At 47.5% G+C, this 19,367-nt stretch overlaps 1 protein-coding gene across 5 annotated transcripts in view; it reads right to left on the reverse strand.

Annotated features, from left to right (window-relative positions):
* MYLK (myosin light chain kinase) overlaps positions 1–19,367 on the reverse strand; it is a 1,073,187-nt gene that overhangs the window by 274,308 nt on the left and 779,512 nt on the right. For all 5 annotated transcript variants that reach the window (XM_063934067.1, XM_063934064.1, XM_063934063.1 and 2 more), the window contains one exon: positions 1,273–1,389. In XM_063934067.1, the coding sequence (XP_063790137.1) occupies positions 1,273–1,389 (117 nt within the window). The remainder of the gene's footprint in view (positions 1–1,272; positions 1,390–19,367) is intronic.

A 19,367-nucleotide genomic window follows, 5' to 3' on the forward strand; every position in this document is an offset into this window, starting at 1 on the left:
TGTGGATGTATGTAATAAACTTATACTTTCACGGTGTGTGTGTCCTGTTTTTTTGGGGGTATTTTTTTAGTAGTAGTACTACAGGTACCAGCGGGCCAGGTTTTTAACCGCATGCTGGTACTTGTGGTTCTCCAAGTACCAGCTTGCGTGGGAGGCTTGCTGGGACTTGTAGTACTGCTACTAAAAACAATATTCACATTTTTAACACATGGCTATCAGCCCCCCATCCGCCGCCCTTGGATGGGGGGGACAGCCTCAGGCTTCACCCCTGGCCCTTGGGTGGCTGGAGGGGGGGGGACCCCTTGATTTAAGGGGTTCCCACTCCTCCAGGGTACCCCGGCCAGGGGTGACTAGTTGGGTATGTAATGCCAGGGCCGCAGGGACCAGTATAAAAGTGTCCCCCGGCTGTGGCATTGGAACCAGGACCAGGCGCAGAGCCCGCTGCTGGTTGATGAAATATAGGGGAACCCCTGTCATTTTTTTCTACATATTTTGTCAACCAGGACCGGCTCAAAGAGCCCGAGGCTGGTTGTGCTTAGGAGGGGGGACCCCACGCAATTTTTTTCTGATTTTTTACTACTTAAAACACCTTTTTAAGGTACACAATGAAGCCCTGCACGGATCTCACAGATCCGGCCGGGATTCCTTGTGTTTTGTCAGGCAGTGTTTTACTCATCACTCCCTTAAAACACTGCCTAACATTACGAATCACATCGACATCGGAAAATACGAATTGGGAAAAGTCGGCAGCTTAGTGAATGATCGTATCAGGATTCAAAAAGTTGCAGTAAAATGCACCCGATACCATTCGAGTTCAAACACCCTTCAAAACGGGAAAAACACGAATCTTTGTAAATATACCCCCTGGTCTCTAGCCTATTGCTCAGTCTATGGATAGCTGTAGACCAGGAGTATTCCACATTGCTCTCCAGCTGTTGTGAAACCACATATCCTAGCGTGTCCTGCCACAGTTTTATTGTAAGGACATGCTAAAACTGTGGTGGGCATGCTGGGATGTATAGTTCCATAACAGCTGGAGGGACACATTCTGAATACACATGCTGTAGATAGTTGAAACACAGCATAAGAGCAGAATAAAATGCACTGATCTACAAAGGGAATACTATGTAATAAACTACACTAGAGACTTATGAGCATGTTAAGGTTTACCCCATGTAAGGTGCCAGGCACTAGAAAGGTTGTGTCATCCTAATCAACATAAGGAAGCAGATGTTCTCTAGCAGTGACCCCATGTACAAAATGATCACTCACCTTCTACAGTCACATTGCAGGTGCACTCTGCCTTCCCTGCAGAGTTCTCCGCTATGCATTTATACTGCCCTTCATCCTCAGGGAAGGTCTTCTCGATGGTGAGTGAACACAAAGACCCTGAAATGAAGAGGGATAGATGTCAGTCCTGTAATTTAGTTAGTAACTGAGCAACAATAATGCACATCACTCATAGGGTCACTAATTATAATGAAGACAGGACAATGGTGGTCATTCCGAGATGTTCGCTAGCTGTTTTCGGTCGCTGTGCAGCGATCAGGCAAAAAATTAAGATTTTAAACCTACCGGTAAATCTATTTCTCCTAGTCGGTAGAGGATGCTGGGGACTCCGTAAGGACCATGGGGTATAGACGGGCTCCGCAGGAGATAGGGCACCTAAAAAGAACTTTGACTATGGGTGTGCACTGGCTCCTCCCTCTATGCCCCTCCTCCAGACCTCAGTTAGAGAACTGTGCCCAGAGGAGATGGACAATACAAGGCAGGATTCAGCAATCCAAGGGCAAGATTCATACCAGCCCACACCAATCATACCATGTAACCTGGAACACACATAACCAGTTAACAGTATGAACAAACGACAGTAACGGCCCAAGACCGATGTCAACTGTAACATAACCCTTATGTAAGCAACAACTATATACAAGTCTTGCAGAGTTTCCGCACTGGGACGGGCGCCCAGCATCCTCTACGGACTAGGAGAAATAGATTTACTGGTAGGTTTAAAATCTTATTTTCTCTTACGCCCTAGAGGATGCTGGGGACTCCGTAAGGACCATGGGGTTTATACCAAAGCATCCAATCGGGCGGGAGAGTGCGTATGACTCTGCAGCACCGACTGAGCAAACGCTAGGTCCTCATCAGCCAGGGTATCAAACTTGTAGAATTTTGCAAAAGTGTTTGATCCCGACCAAGTCGCCGCTCGGCAAAGTTGTAATGCCGAGACGCCTCGGGCAGCCGCCCAAGAAGAGCCCACCTTACTAGTGGAATGGGCCTTAACCGAATTTGGTACCAGCAATCCAGCCGTAGAGTGAGCCTGCTGAATCGTATTACAGATCCAGCGAGCAATAGTCTTCTTCGAAGCAGGAGCGCCAATCTTATTGGCCGCATACAGGACAAACAGAGCCTCAGTTTTCCTAATTCTAGCCGTCCTGGCTACATAAATTTTTAAGGCCCTGACTACGTCCAGGGATCTGGAATCCTCCAGGTCACTTGTAGCCACAGGCACCACGATAGGTTGATTCATATGGAACAAAGAAACCACTTTAGGCAAAAATTGCGGACGTGTCCTCAATTCAGCTCAATCCACATGAAAAATCAAGTAGGGGCTCTTGTGTGACAAAGCCGCCAATTCTGACACTCGCCTTGCTGATGCTAAGGCCAACAACATGACCACCTTCCAGGTAAGAAATTTCAACTCAACCTTGTTAAGCGGTTCAAACCAGTGTGATTTTAGGAACTGCAACACCACGTTCAGGTCCCATGGTGCCACTGGAGGCACAAAAGGGGGCTGGATGTGCAGCACTCCCTTTACAAATGTCTGGAATTCTGGAAGAGAAGCCAATTCCTTCTGAAAGAAAATCGAGAGGGCCGAAATCTGTACCTTAACAGAGCCTAATTTCAGGCCCATATCCACTCCTGTCTGTAGGAAGTGGAGAAGACGACCCAGATGAAAATCTTCCGTAGGTGCATTCTTGGTCTCACACCAAGACACATACTTTCGCCAGATACGGTGATAATGTTTTATCGTCACCTCCTTCCTAGCCTTTATTAAAGTAGGGATGACCTCTTCCGGAATCCCTTTTTTCGCTAGGATTCGGCGTTCAACCGCCATGCCGTCAAACATAACCGCGGTAAGTCTTGAAATACACAGGGCCCCTGCTGCAACAGGTCTTCCCTCAGAGGAAGAGGCCAGGGATCTCCTGTGAGCATCTCTTGTAGATCTGAGTACCAGGCCCTTCGAGGCCAGTCTGGGACAACGAGTATCATTCGTACTCTTCTTCGTCTTATGATCCTCAACACTTTTGTGATGAGAGGAAGAGGAGGAAACACGTAGACAGATTTGAACACCCACGGTGTTACCAGAGCGCCTACTGCTACTGCCTGAGGGTCCCGAGACCTGGCGCAATACCTCCGAAGTTGTTGAGGCGTGACGCCATCATGTCTATTTGAGGAGTTCCCCAAAGACGTGTCACGTCTGCAAATACTTCTTGATGAAGTCCCCACTCTCGTGTCTGCTGAGGAAGTCTGCTTCCCAGTTGTCCACTCCCGGAACGAAGACAGCTGACAGAGCGCTTACATGATTTTCCGCCCAGCGAAGGATCCTTGTGGCTTCCGCCATCGCGACTCTGCTTCTTGTCCCGCCTTGGCGGTTCACATGAGCCACTGCTGTGACATTGTCTGATTGAATCAGAACCGGTAGGTTTAGAAGAAAACTCTCCGCTTGTCGAAGGTCGTTGTAAATGGCCCTGAGTTCCAACACATTGATGTGTAGACAGGACTCCTGGTCTGACCAAAGACCCTGAAAATTTTTTCCCTGTGTGACCGCTCCCCATCCTCGGAGGCTCGCGTCCGTGGTAACCAGGATCCAATCCTGAATTCCGAACCTGCGACCCTCCAGGAGGTGAGCAGTTTGCAACCACCACAGGAGGGACACTCTGGGTGCCTGGGGACAGAGTTATTTTCCGATGTAAGTGCAGATGGGACCCGGACCACTTGTCCAGAAGGTCCCATTGAAAAGTCCTTGCATGGAACCTTCCGAAGGGAATGGCCTCGTAGGCCGCCACCATTTTCCCCAGAACTCGAGTGCATTGGTGAACTGACACCCTTTTCAGTTTTAGCAGGTCTCTAACCATGTTCTGGATGTCTTGGGCTTTCTCTATTGGGAGGAAGACCTTCATTTGTTCTGTATCCAGTATCATACCTAGGAATGGTAGTCGAGTTGTCGGAATCAACTGTGACTTCGGTAGATTTAGAATCCAACCGTGTTGCTGGAGCACTCTCAGATAGAGCGCCACACTGCTCAGCAATTTCTCGCTTGATCTCGCTTTTATCAGGAGATCGTCCAAGTATGGGATAATTGTGACTCCATGCTTGCGCAGGACCACCATCATTTCCGCCATTATCTTGGTGAAAATCCTCGGTGCCGTGGAGAGTCCAAACGGCAACGTCTGAAATTGGTAATGACAATCCTGTACATCGAATCTCAGGTATTCCTGATGGGGGGCATATATGGGGACATGAAGGTACGCATCCTTTATGTCTAGAGACACCATAAACTCCCCCTCCTCCATGTTGGCTATTATCGCTCTGAGAGATTCCATTTTGAATTTGAATCTTTTTATGTACAGGTTTAGGGATTTCAGATTCAAAATAGGTCTGACCGAACCGTCCGGTTTCGGGACCACAAATAGGGTTGAGTAGTGACCTCTTCCCTGCTGGTGCAGGGGAACCTTGATTATCACTTGCTGTATACACAGCGTTTGAATTGCAGCTAACACTATATCCCTTTCCGATGTGGAAGCTGGTAGGGCCGACTTGAAAAATCGGCGCGGGGGCACCTCCTCGAATTCCAATTTGTAACCCTGGGAAACTATTTCCAACACCCAGGGATTCAGGTCCGAACTGACCCAGGCCTGACTGAAAAGTTGAAGACGTGCCCCCACCGGTGCGGACTCCCTCAGGGGAGCCCCAGCGTCATGCTGTGGGTTTTGGAGCAGCCGGGGAGGACTTTTGTTCCTGGGCACCTGCCGAAGCAGGTGCTCTCTTGCCTCTGCCCTTACCTCTGGCGAGGAAAGAGGATCCCGACCTCTTTTGGACTTGTGCGACCGAAAGGACTGCATCTGATAGGGTGTTACTTTCTTTTGCTGTTGGGGAATATATGGTAAATAATTTGATTTACCTGCTGTAGCTGTGGAAACCAGGTCCGTCAGCCCATCCCCAAACAATACATCACCCTTATAGGGTAGTACTTCCATATGTTTTTTGGAATCCGCATCACCCGTCCATTGGCGAGTCCATAAGGATCTTCTCGCTGAGACAGACATGGCATTGGCCCTAGAAGCTAGCAATCCAATGTCCCTTTGAGCATCCCTCATAAATAAGACTGCGTCTTTAATATGGGCTAGAGTTAGGAATATAGTATCCTTTCCATATTATCAAATTGATCTGTCAGCTCATCTGTCCAAGCTGCAATTGCGCTACACACCCATGCCGACGCAATTGTCGGTCTTAGCACAGCACCCGTATGAGAATAAATACACTTTAAGGTAGTTTCTTGCCTGCGATCTGCAGGGTCCTTAAGGGCTGCTGTGTCAGGAGACGGTAGCGCCACTTTCTTGGACAAGCGCGTCAGGGCCTTGTCCACAGTGGGGGGTGATTCCCAAATCTCTCTGTCCTGCTTAGGGAAGGGGTATGCCATATAAAATTCTTTTGGGGATCTGCGGTCTCTTATCCGGAGTCTCCCAAGCTTTTCCAAAGAATTCATTTAATTCATGAGATGTGGGAAAGATAATAATCTGTTTCTTTTCCTTAAACATGTGTACCCTTGTGTCGGGGACCGAGGGTTCATCCACAATATGCAACACATCCCTTATTGCCACAATCATACACTGAATGGTTTTAGTCACCCTAGGGTGCAATTTTACTTCGTCATAGTCGACACTGGAATCAGAATCCGTGTCGGTAGTAGTGTCTTGTGTTAAGGGACGCTTTTGAGACCCCGACGGGCCCTGTGAGTCGGTCCAATCCGAGGATTGACCCCCTTATCAAGCCTTTTATGTAAAGATGCCACACCTGCATTCAACATATGCCACATGTCCATCCAATCTGGAGTCGGCACAACCGACGGGGAAACACCACTCATTTGCTCCACCTCCTCCTTGGAGAAGCCTTCCGCCTCAGACATGTCGACACACAGGTACCGACACCCCACACACACAGGGATTAATTTATAATGGGACAAAACCCCAACCAGGTCCTAAGGAGAGACAGAGAGAGAGTATGCTAGCACACACCAGCGCTTAAAAACACTGGAAAAAATATGTCCAGATAGCGCTTTTTTATATATAATATGCCAATTCCCACTCACTGCGTCGCTAATGTGCCCCCCTCCTCTTTTTTCAAGCCTGTGAAGTTCAGCAGGGGAGAGACCATGGAGCCAGCGTTTTCCTCATGCAGCTTCTGTGGAGAAAATGGCGCTGGTTAGTGCTGAGGATCAAGCCCCGCCCACCCGACGGCGGGCTTCGGTCCCAGTGATTTTTCAATAAAATGGCGGGGGATCATAGATTTACTGCCTCCGCAGCCTAATCAAACTGTATTTGGCCAAATGTGAGGTTTATTGCTGCCCAGGGCGCCGCCCCCTGCGCCCTGCACCCTTCAGTGCTGCTCTGTGTGTGTGTGACTGGGAGCAATGGCGCACAGCTTACCGCTGCGCGCCTTACCTCATGAAGATCTGATGTCTTCTGCCACCTAAGATGTCTTCTGCCTTCTCTATCCGGCTTCTATCTTCGGCATCTGTGAGGAGGATGGCGGCGCGGCTCCGGGACGAACCCCAGGTGAGACCTGTGTTCCGACTCCCTCTGGAGCTAATGGTGTCCAGCAGCCTTAGAAGCAGCGCCCAACTTGACAAGCCAGCTCTGCTTCTCTCTCCTCGGTCCCACGATGCAGGGAGCCTGTTGCCAACAGGACTCCCTGAAAATAAAAAACCTAACAAAATTCTTCTTCAACAGAAAACTCTGGAGAGCTCTCTGCAGTGCACCCATTCTCCTCTGGGCACAAGATCTAACTGAGGTCTGGAGGAGGGGCATAGAGGGAGGAGCCAGTGCACACCCATAGTCAAAGTTCTTTTTAGGTGCCCTATCTCCTGCGGAGCCCGTCTATACCCCATAGTCCTTATGGAGTCCCCAGCATCCTCTAGGACGTAAGAGAAATTGGCAATTCTGCGCATGCGTATGCAGCGCAATGCACACGCGCGACGTACTTTCACAACAGCCGATGCAGTTTCACACAAGGTCTAGCGACGCTTTTCAATCGCACTGCTGGCTGCAGAGTGATTGACAGGAAGTGGGTTTTTCTGGGTGTCAACTGACCGTTTAAAAACGCAGGAGTGACTGGTGAAACGTAGGCTGGCTGGCAGGGCGTGTTCGTGACGTCAAAACAGGAACTAAATAGTCTGCAGTGATCGCAAGCCAGGAGTAGGTCTGGAACCACTCTGAAGCTGCACAAAATTATTTTGTAGCCGCACTGCGATCCTTTCGTTCGCACTTCTGCTAAGCTAAGATACACTCCCAGAGGGCGGCGGCTTAGCGTTTGCACGGCTGCTAAAAGTAGCTAGGGAGCGAACAACTCGGAATGAGGGCCAATGTTTGCCATAGATCCAATCATGAGATGAACCAATATACAGTGCAGCCTATTAACTTACCAGGATCCTCAGTGATGTCAATAGTTCAGTCTGCATTTACAGGCTACATCTCATGACCGTGGGTTCGATTAACAACATGGCTGCTTTCACTGTGTGTATGTGACTGGTACACTCTTAAGTATAACATGTCACCTTTGATTCTAGTTAAGATGGGACAATTACTAAAGACTAAATATCCAGAGACACAAACAATATGAGTCACATGTTTTGTGTTTTTAAATCAAAAGTTGCAGGGTAATAAAGACATTCAGAATAAACAGAATCACTTCCAATTCTATATAACGTAAGTAACCTACAAATACAGACTCTTTCGGTGCAAGTTAATTCCTAGAGTTGTGCCACTTAACATCAAAGGGATGTCTGACTGTGTACTGTCTGGTAGACAATCTTAGCTAATTTGTCTCCACATGCCATGGGATACAAGGAAATATTATTGTATGCTGGTCCTGAAGCAACTTCAGCATACCATTGAGGAGTCACTTTGCAACATTTGCAAGGCACTGAATACTCTCCTACAGAGAGCTAATGGCTGTATTTTCAGGTTTTATGATCTAGATATATTGCAGTTTACTGTGTGGTAGGTGACATTGGGTGTTATTTACCAACTGTGACATCTTGGATCTACAATACTTTTTCCTATATCTGGTAGGACTTTTACTTGTCCACCAAGTACTTGTTCAGGTGTACCCCCACAGCCACAGAAAATGACCCTGTAAAAGCAATATGCAAATAGTTTTGTGGGTGGATAAATTATCCAGAAAATCTGCTTAAATTGAGCAATAAAAAAATCATATCAAAAGCCAACCTACGTCCAGGCCAACCTATCTATAATTCACACTACCTCAGTCCAACCTACTTAGAATCTAACCTACCTTCAGTCCAACCTACATAGATATGAACCTACTGTACCTCCAGTCCAACCTTTCTAGAATCCAAACTATGGGGATCATCAGAGATGAATGCAGAGCACTGCATACACAGCCAGATCACTACCCGAAAACTCTGCTGACCTGCCCCTGTTTTACCGGCACCGCCCCCGCAATGCCGTAACTCCGCCCATGCAACGCCTGCCGCTGTCAATAACACTGCAGTTGCATCCATCGGGGATGCAACCGCAATGTATAAGTCCATGCAGCTGCAATGCGGCCGCATGTATTCGGCAAACTGCGCTGCGAGCCACATTAGTGGTAGGGTCTGAATGACCCCCTATCTCAGTCTAAACTACCTAAAATCTAACCTACCTCCAGTCCAACCTATCTAGAATCCAACCTACCTCCTGTCATGAGTATATCAGATATCTCTAAACATTTTCCCAGACAAATCTGGTACAAAAGCTTCAGCCTGCTGCAAGCAAGTTTTGTCCCCATTTTACACATCCACTTTGTCTCCATTTTACGCATCTACTTTGCAGCAAAGCCCATTCACATTACAGTAAGTACTGCCCATTCAGAGACGGAGACACAGCTGTCTACGTCTCTAAAAAGCAAATTCAGTCCATCGGGGGGGGGGGGGGGGGTTCTGTGCAACCAGAAAACCCCCCCTCTGTGCGCTACTGGGTTGGAGTGAAAACAAGAATGGTCTGGACCATACGGGGAGGCTATAATTTCTCCCTCCCCCTCAATCTGGTGACAGCTATCACCGACACCCCCAGACGGGGATGGACAGGGATGTGAACCACAAGCTCCACAGTGGCAGAGGTCACTGCAGGGAGCTGGTCCGGTCCGGCTTTCTGAGAGCCAGACCGTTCCAACTTTAACCCTCAGTACAGAAGTGGAAATGCAGGTGTATAGTTGCATACTTGGACATACTGTACACAATTGGGCATCTTTTACAAGGTAGTTAAAATAGAATCTCACAAGAGAGTTTTTGTACTGCTGATTTACTATTTTGTGAGTGGTAAATAACATATTGCATATTTACTGCTGTCAGAGAATATGGAAATAGGGTAATTCCATGTTAGTTCACCCAGGCATGACACCCACCAACAGAGGCGTAACTAGGGTAGGGCGAGTGGGCGCCTTGGCAGGCCCAGCAGAGGGGGGGGTGCAGCTTCTCTCCCTCCCCTTAATGTCCTCTCCGCCGCTGCTGCGCGGCGCTGCCAGCAGCGTTGCGTGTGTCTGGTCTCCGGCGGCGTTAGCCAATCGGAGCTTGCGGACCGGCTCCTGATTGGCTGCCGGTCCACGAGCTCTGATTGGCTAACGAACCGGCGCCACATAGCCGCCGCCGGAGACCTGGAGCGTTGAGGTGCAGGAGAGGCGCTGCGCTCTGCTCCCCTCACATAGCACAGAGGGAAGGAAGCAGTGAGTGACCCGAGGGGCTGGGGGGTCTTATATCTGGCACTGTGGGGCATGTAACTGTCACTGTGGGGCAATGTAACTGGCACTGTGGGGCATGTATCTGGCACTGTGGGGCATGTATCTGGCACTGTGGGGCATGTAACAGGCACTGTGAGGCATGTATCTGGCACTGTGGGGCATGTAACTGGCACTGTGGGGCATTGTAACTGGCACTGTGGGGTAATGTAACTGGCACTGTGGGGCATGTATCTTGCACTGTGGGGCATTTAACAGGCACTGTGGGGCATGTATCTGGCACTGTGGGGCATGTAACAGGCACTGTGGGGCATGTATCTGGCACTGTGGGGCTTGTATGGCACTGTGGGGCATGTAACTGGCACTGTGGGGCATTGTAACTGGCACTGTGGGGCATTGTATCTGGCACTGTGGGGCATTGTATCTGGCACTGTGGGGCGCTGTATCTGGCACTGTGGATCTGACACTGTGGGGCATTGTATCTGGCGCTGTGGGGCATTGTATCTGGTGCTGTGGGACAATATGAATCTGGCACTGTGGGGTGCTGTATCTGTCACTGTGTATCTGGCACTGTGGGGCAATTGTGTATCTGGCACTGTGTAAAAAGGGGACTCTGCATGCGTACTGTGCAAAAATTGAATGAAGGTGTTCTGAGAGACGACACAAAGGGTAGGTGATAGTGTGCTGAGAGGCGACACAGGGGGTAGGTGATAGTCATGTTGGCACGACCCATTTTCAGCGGCCACACCCCTTCTGGTGCGTGGCCACACCCTTTCTGGTCCTTGGCCACACCCCTTCTGGTGCGTGGTCACGCCCATTTTTTCGGCGCGCGCACATACTTCTTTTGGTGTGTGTTTTTTTGTTGGGGGGGGGGGCACTCTTCATCTTGCCCTGGGCTCCGAAAACCCTAGTTACGCCTCTGCCCACCGACTTTCATGATACTTTGTACACTTGTTACTACCACATAGCAAAGTCGGGGGAAATCTCAATTTTAAGGTAAAAATGTCATGATTACTTCAGAAGCCCTTGGACATAAACCCCCACCCCCAATTTCGAAATTGATGCGTGGACTAGACACTGAGATGTGAATTTCTTTCCATGTACTGTACACATCAAAAAAAAACAAAAAAACGGAGCATCATTGATGGCTTTTCCGAGCAGTTTTTCGAAACTTTGACCCCCTATATCTCAAAAACTGTGAGGCCTAGAGAAGAAAAATGTTACATGGTTTAGTAGCTATTTGGTAGTTACCAGTGTACAATGTATCATGAAAAGCTGAGTCAGTGGGTGTTATGCCTGGGTGAACTGACATGGAATGACCCAATACACAGATGTGAATGTTAACATATGCCAAGATATCTACAGTACAGTATATAATAATTAGTGGTGATCTGTCCTGTCTCACACATGTGTAGTGGGAGCAGGTGAGTGAACACCACAGTTATGGGACAGAGCATCCAGAGAGAAGGACCATTGCACCAGGAACAGAGGGCAAGTATACCAATAATATATATATTTTGTAAATTCATATTATATGCAATGCCGACATGGTTAGTGGAATGGTTAGTATTACAGTCTTAGAGTCTGGTCATAAATGTATTTCCTGACCAAGATGCTATGTGCAGTTTTTATATTCTCCCCATGCTTGCGTAGTTTTCTGACGGGTATTCCGGTTTCCTCCCACAATCCAAAAACATATTGGTAGGTTAACTGGCTTCTGACAAAAGAATGTCTGTTAGAGACATGCACTAAAGAAAATATTTATTTAATTAACATACTATTTTCTTCCAGAAATCCCTTCTACTGCATTAATGTCATCCTGAGATAAAATATCAGAGGCAATAAGTATACTTAAGAATTAAAAAGAAAAAAAGAAAATAACACAAAAAAAAACTTAATTGTAATTTTAGTTTTCAAAATCAAATACACAAATTTGTAGACTATAGTGATATTCAAGCACACATGTACTTACCTCAAACATGGGTAAATGTATCAAACCATCTAAAGAGAGAAAGTGGAGAAGTTGCCAATAGCAACCAATCTAATTCCAACTATAATTTTATACAATGTACTTGATAAATGGTAGCAGCTGATTGGTTGCTATGGCATTCATGCCTACTTCCTGAGCGAAGTGGGCTGTTCGGCTGGCCGATGAACAGAGTTGCGTAAAATTGCATCATCATGGTCCTACCCCCTGCTTCACAATGCCAGTCATTTCACTGGGTGTTGGGATTCCGGCGTCGGTATCTTGACCGCCAGGATCCCGACAGCTGGCAACGTGATTGCCTCTCATTCTATAGCAGGGCTGTGTCGAAGATGATGTGAAAGGTAGGCGAGTATGTTGCTACGGACAACTTTACTTGTCTTCTTTATAAGGACAAGTGCCTAAATATTTAACCATCTAAAATGTGATGAGCAGAGTCAGGTGGTAATTAATGCAGATATTGAAAATGTTGTCTGAGAAGAGCAGACTGGGATGTAGAATGTCAAGTCTTAATGTCACAAGGAGGGGCAGAGACGTAAGGACCAAGGAATTGAAGAGGATCTTTCATGCTTTCTCTATACCTTGCTTTGACTGACAAATAACATGGCGACAAAAAGTATGAAGCTTTTTCAGCACAGAAACAGGGATTTGAGTTAGCCCCTTAGTATCGGACAATGGGGGTCATTCCGACCTGATCGTCTCTGTGCTAAATTTAGCACAGCTACGACCACTTACACTGACATGCGGGGGGACGCCCAGCACAGGGCTAGTCCATCCCGCATGTCAGGCCATACCCCACGCACAAGTACAAAAGCATTGCACACTGGCGATGCCTTTGTATTTGAGGAGTAACTCCCGGCCAGCGCAGCTCCTGCGGCTGTCCGGGGGTTACTAGTCGCTGCCCGGGTCGCCCCCCGCACGGTCCGGCCACGCCTGTGTTGACGGGACCGGGCCCACAAAACGGCGGCCAAACGCAGCCGTGCCACCCTCTCCCGCCCAGTGATTGCCTATGCCATAAGCAACGAAAGCTGTCGGCTGTCTCGCATGAGTTGGCGCAGGCGCATGCGCACTTCTGACCTGATCGCTGCACTGGAATGAACGGTAGCGAGCGATCAGGTCATTCTCCCCCAATGGCCAAAGTCACATCACATTTGTGTGTTTTTTCTTTATCATGCACTGTTTGGAGGCAGCACATACTGTACAAATATTCATTATAGCAAGTGTCTGTTTCAGGGCCCTTTAATGCCTTGTGTATCACATCCCTGTTTGAGGATTGCCTGTCACAGATAGGGGAAGGAGCGCATACCTTTTGCTCTTCAGCTGTTCTAGCATGTCAGACCTATGTCATACAGGTGATAGATCTAGGGTAGGTGTCCTTCACAGACATTATCTGTATAGCATAAAGCAGGGACTTGCGGTAAGCTAAATGGCTCAGGAGGCACTGGCTAGCACCAGAGCCACATTTACACACAATATATGAACCAAAGGGTACATTACACACAGGTGCAGCAGTATAAACTCCTGGAAATTTGGTGAGTTTTGATCAGAGATGTGCAGAAAAGATACACAGGTGAGGCACTGCCTGCCATAGACTTTTTACTCCAGAGTTTTGGCTATAAAAATTATTAGAATAATGCAAAGAAGATATTTCAAACATATTCTTTGTATTTTTTTATATATTGTATACAGTCAAAACTCTGGAACAAACGCTAGTATGACAGGAAAGGCTCTGCCTCACCTGCCTCACCCCACCGCACGTCACTGGCGTAAAGGTAGGGTGGGCATGCTGACCACTTTCAATTCCATAACCGCTATGTGGAAATCAGGGCCGGATTAAGGGCCTTGTGGGCTTGGGGCTGAAAATGTTTAGGGGCCTATTATGAAAAGTGAAGAAGGTAAGGCCAATGCCATGTAGGCAGGTAGACAACACACACTATAAGCCCCAATGACTCCTTAAATATATAAAAGTACAAAAATTGCATAATTTTGTGTGGAAAATAGAAATGCAGTTTTAGCCCTTATGATTTATGGTCGACCATGTAGCCATCTGGTGGCTGGTCATCATCATGCTGTCATGGTGATGGTACTATTTTTATGTGGAGGCCTGGAGCTCCATCTGCCCCATTGTTAATATGGCCCTGGTGGAAATCTTATAAGACAACGTGCCTCGCTTAATTAATTTGCAGCAGTAGTAGGAGAGAGACTGTTTCATTCTGCTATACTGGGTCTAGTAAACAAGTTCAAGGAACATGTTACATTAAGATAAGAATCTAAACTCACATATTTGAGTCTTTAATGCTGGGCTGGACTCCAGATCTGTGTTTACAATCATCTGGTATTTCTTCAGCCATGCCCATACTGACCTCAGACCGATTTCCCCAGAGTTCAGGAAACATGATTGTCCTGCGTAATCAACCCTTTCTGATTAACCTCAAAGTAAATGTTTTCCACTCAACAAAAGCTGCACATAAGAACTTGTCTACAATATGAAAGAATGAATGAACTAATCAGAGGATTTGTATAAGCGAAGTGTCCTTGCATGTTGCAGATTAGGGAGCCAATCCTGGGATTGGGATCGGCGGTGGGATTTAGACCAAAAAATGGCCGGGATCCAATCCCGGGGATTGCGGGATTTACCTGCCCCATTGTTTTTTTAATGCTGGGCAGCGTTGGGCGTCTTCAGGAGGCTCAGATGCTGCCCATCTCCCTCCACCCAGCTGCCCCTGCCCCCAGCAGAGTGTGTACTGCGCACTGTGTTCATGATGTCAGAGGTCACGCTGCGCAGCCTGACCCCAGCCACCCGAACTGCAACTCGCCGCCCATGAGCCCTCCCACCTATGATGGTGAATCTGATGCCAGCTGCCTGCACCACCCATACAGCACCTCGCCGTCTGCGACACTGGCTCCCGCCCATGATTGTGAGTATTTGTGTGTGCTGGGGTGGGTCCTCAACCCATTCCCAGGTATCCCGGGAATCCCGGTATTTACCTTTTTTTAATCCCGATATCCGGGATTGAAAAACAGGCCCGGAATTGGCCTCCCTATTGCAGATTAAGCACCATTGTCAAAAAGTAGATTTCCACCAATAGGGGGTGGAAGATGGGGTCACATAAAACCCTGGATGTAGCTGAATCTTACTCCATTACTGTCTCCTTAATTTGTCACTGACAATGTTTCTGTTTTCCAATAATGACTGTATGCACAGTATCACTTCCCATGTTCAGTGTGCAGCAGGGACGTGCAGTCAGGGTAGGTAGGGGAGGCAGAGCCTCTCCTGTCATACTCCCTGTGAAAATGATTAGAATAATACAAAGATGTTATTTATAATATAAACATCTTTTTTGTTTATTGTAATCCTTTTTATAGCTAACACTCACCAGCTTTGTGGAGATTCCTGGAACTGCATGGAGAAGAGAGTAGGGATGGCCATCGGTGGGTTATCCATCAATGGTTTACCATTGATGGTACCATTGATGGATAACCTCGATGGTGGGAAACCATCTGTAAGGGAACCATGCGTACGCAAGCCGAACACAGACTTGCACAAGCAGGGTATTCACTCTGTTTGGGAGACGATTATGTGATTGCAAACCTCTGCAAATTCACAGAGGAGCAATCAGGTAGGATTGGGCCCGGAATTAGGTCAACATTGTACACTGCTAAGAACAGTGCTTTAATAGGGGACCTGCAGTACTACTGCTGGGAGTAGGTGTAGTACATTATGCCGGCTGTCGTGATCCGGGCGCACAGCATACCGGTCCCGGGATCCCAACTGGCGGTATGCCGGCAGCGGGGCAAGCGCACAAGTGCCCCTTACGGGCTCACTATGCTCGCCACGCTGCGCTCACCATGCTGCGGGCATGGTGGCGCGCTATGCACGCCACGCTATTAATTCTCCCCACCAGGGGGGTCGTGGAATTCCCAAGAGGGAGAAAAGTTGTCGGTATGCTGGCTGTCGGGATTCCGGCACCGGTATACTGAGCGTCGGGATCCCGTCAGCCGGCATATCAAATGCCTCCCCTGAGAGTAACTGGGAATCTGGTGTACTGATACTGAGTGTACAGCAGTAACTGGCTGTGCTGGCACTGGGAGAATAACTGTAACTGTGTAGTGTAGTCCAGCTGGGAATATAGCTGTAACTGAGAAGCAAGTGTACTGCAACTTGGGATCAAGCTGTAACCAGAAACCTAGTTTGAAGCACCACAAGTAAAAACCAAGACTACTGCATGGGAGTATGGCTGTAATAGGGGACCAGGTGTAGTGCAGCAGTGTACTGCAGCAGGGAGAACGGCTGTAATAAGGAAGTCGTGTAATGCTACAGTATGGCCATACCTGAGAACCTAGTATATTGCTATGGGGAGTAGCATTGTAACCATTGACCTAGAGTACTGGGAGCATACCTGTAACTGGGAACCTGGTGCAGCAGTGTACTGCAGCTACTAGTACTGTTGATGGGATTACCACTGTAACTGGGTACTTCAGCTGGAAATATGACTATAAATGGGAACAGATATATTTGGAAACATTGTGTCCTGTTGCTGAGAGCACCACTGTAACTGGGAACTTGACACACTTCAGCTTGAAATTAGGCTTTAAGTGGAAACCTGGCGTACTGCTGGAAGAAGTGCAGTAATTGAGAATCTGGTGTTTTGTAGCTGGAGGTACTGTATGGCTGTAACTGGAACCTAGGAAACTGCAGCTGGGTGTACAACTGTAATCGAGAACCTGCAACTGGGAGTACTACTGTAAATGGAAACCTGGTGCATTGCTAGCCTAGGACTATAGCTGTAAGTGTGAACCCACTGTTCATTGCTGGTAATAGTGATGTAACTGGGGACCAGGAGTACTACTGCTGGAAGTACTGCTGTAAATGGGGATCTGGTGTACTGCAGCCAGGACGCAGTACTGATATACAGTAACTGGAAACCTAGTTTACTGCAGCTGGGAGCATATCTGTAATTGTGAACCTGGAGCACCAAAGTTGGGAGTATGGCTGTAAATGACAATCTGGTATACTACTGTTCATAGCAACACTACCTGGAAACCTCTTGTACTTGAGCTGAGATTAACACTGTAATTGGGATCCTAGTATAATGTTACTAAAGGGATCCATTCAATTTGCCGGCTGTTGGGATTTCGGCGGGCAGCATACCATTGCCGGAATCCTGACAGCCGGAAATGTCGTTAGCCGGAATCCCAGCAAAACAGGACTATTCCCACTCGTGGGTGCCCAAGACAGTAATAGAGTGGGAATAAATCCTGTGGTGAGTGCAGCGAACCACCAAGCATGCAAGAGGACTTTTTGCTCTCGCCCCGCTTTGGTCATTCTGGCAGGCAAAATGTCGCTGTCAGGATATGGACAGCCTCCAACCCGCCCACCGGTAAATCGTATGTATTCCTAACTGAATGTACCTGGTATAATGCTAGTGAATGTAACACTATAATCAAGGACCTTGTATAATTCTGCAGCTGGTATAATTCTGCAGAGAATACGGCTGAACCACTGTATTGAAGATGAGAGCACCTTGTAAAATGCTGCTGGGAGTACCACTGTATTTAGAACATGATGCAATGCTGCATCTCCTATGGTGCCAGTCAGCACAAGTCACATGCACCCTGTTGACAGCTCCCTTACTGGCAATAAGGAAGAAACACTGTAGAAGGCCCCGTTTTGAGCCCTACAAGAAGGATGCATAAACCGGGCTCTGACTTCCAAGATACTGGTAAAATATAGAAGTCGTTTCAGAAAAGTCACAGTGCCCCATTCACTCAGACACAGTCCTGTTGTTGGCTACCTCTTGTAGCTGGATTAAAATAAAAGCATGGTGAAGACTCATGGCCTGGTTATATAGGACTGAATTACTGAGAATACTGATGGTCCTGGTTAAACAGGATTGGATTTATGGAGAACACAGATGGCCCTGGTTCAACAGGGCTAGATTGTAGGAAACACAAGTGGCCTCTTTTACAGGACTGGATTATGGGAACACAGATAAACCCAGATGTACAGTACTGGATTATGTGGAGCATAGGGGCAATTAGCTGTGGGGATATGTCCTGAGCACTCCAATTGACTCTCACTAGCCAACGCATTAAACCCTAGAGAGTGCATTTAACACAGATTATTTCTCACCCTCTGGGGTTTATTGTGCATGGTACCCCATATATTCCTAGCACTTAACCTGGAAACTATGGGTTGATAACATTAGCTGGGGTAATACCACCAGGGAGTCTGCATAATAATTTAATAGCTCTGGGCGTTAAACCCGGCGCTTTACATGCGCAGTAAACATTGCGGCTATTTGAACCTGCCCCAAAGATGGACCAAGAGTAGAGTACTATATTATGGGACACACAGATGGGGCTAGCTGTTTAGAAATGAATTACAGGGAACACAGGTGGGCCCATATCTATGGGACTACATTAAACGGACTACAGATGGGCACAGATTTACAGGACTGAATTACAGGGAACACACATGAGCTGGTTCAACAGGACTGGATTATGCAGAACACCAATGCATTGATTCTACAAGAATGGATAGTGGGAACACAGTTGAGCCTGGTTTGGAAGGATTAGATTATGGAGCACACAAATGGGCCTGGTTCTACTGGACTGGATTATGGGGAACACATATATCCTGGCTCAACAAACCTGTATTATGGGAAACAAAGATTGACTTGATTGTATAGGACTGGATTAAAGGGAACACAGGGCCTAATTCAAAGTTGTATGCTATTGCAACTGCAATTTTCTATGTAAGCAAGAAAAGCTTTTGCTCAGAAATGAAAAGAGACGTCCAACGGAGCGATTGCAACTAATTCACAATTTGCATACACATACGCAGCCTATACGCAAAATGTTCAACATCGACTGCTTGAGTAGTTCTATGGCTATGCAGTCTAGACGCGGCAGTAGTCACGCAGGTGTCATGTTTTTGCACGCAGGAACTCACAGCTGACATCAATCACATACACGCCCTGTAAACAGCCATGACATGCCTGCATTTTTACAACCACTCCCCACTAACAGCATGTTACCACCCCCAAACGGCCACTTCCTGTCAATCACTTTGCGACTGGATCCTTATAATGAACGCAATTGAAAAAGTACCTTTTGAACATGCACAGTGTGATCACTGTGCGTGCACAGTCTGCTGATAATCATTCAACTGCTAAAACATCGGCATTAGGTCCACAGATGGACCTGGTCCTACATGACTGGATTATGGGAAGCAGATTGCTTGGTTCTACAGGACAGGTAGTAGGGGAAAGCAGACTGGCCTGGTTCTAAAAAACAGAAGATCTGGTTCTGCAGGACTGGTTTACAGGGAACACAGATTGGCCTAGTAACTAGTGTACTG

Source organism: Pseudophryne corroboree, chromosome 7 (genome assembly GCF_028390025.1).
Source record: "Pseudophryne corroboree isolate aPseCor3 chromosome 7, aPseCor3.hap2, whole genome shotgun sequence".
In the NCBI taxonomy this organism is placed as follows: Eukaryota; Metazoa; Chordata; class Amphibia; order Anura; family Myobatrachidae; genus Pseudophryne; species Pseudophryne corroboree.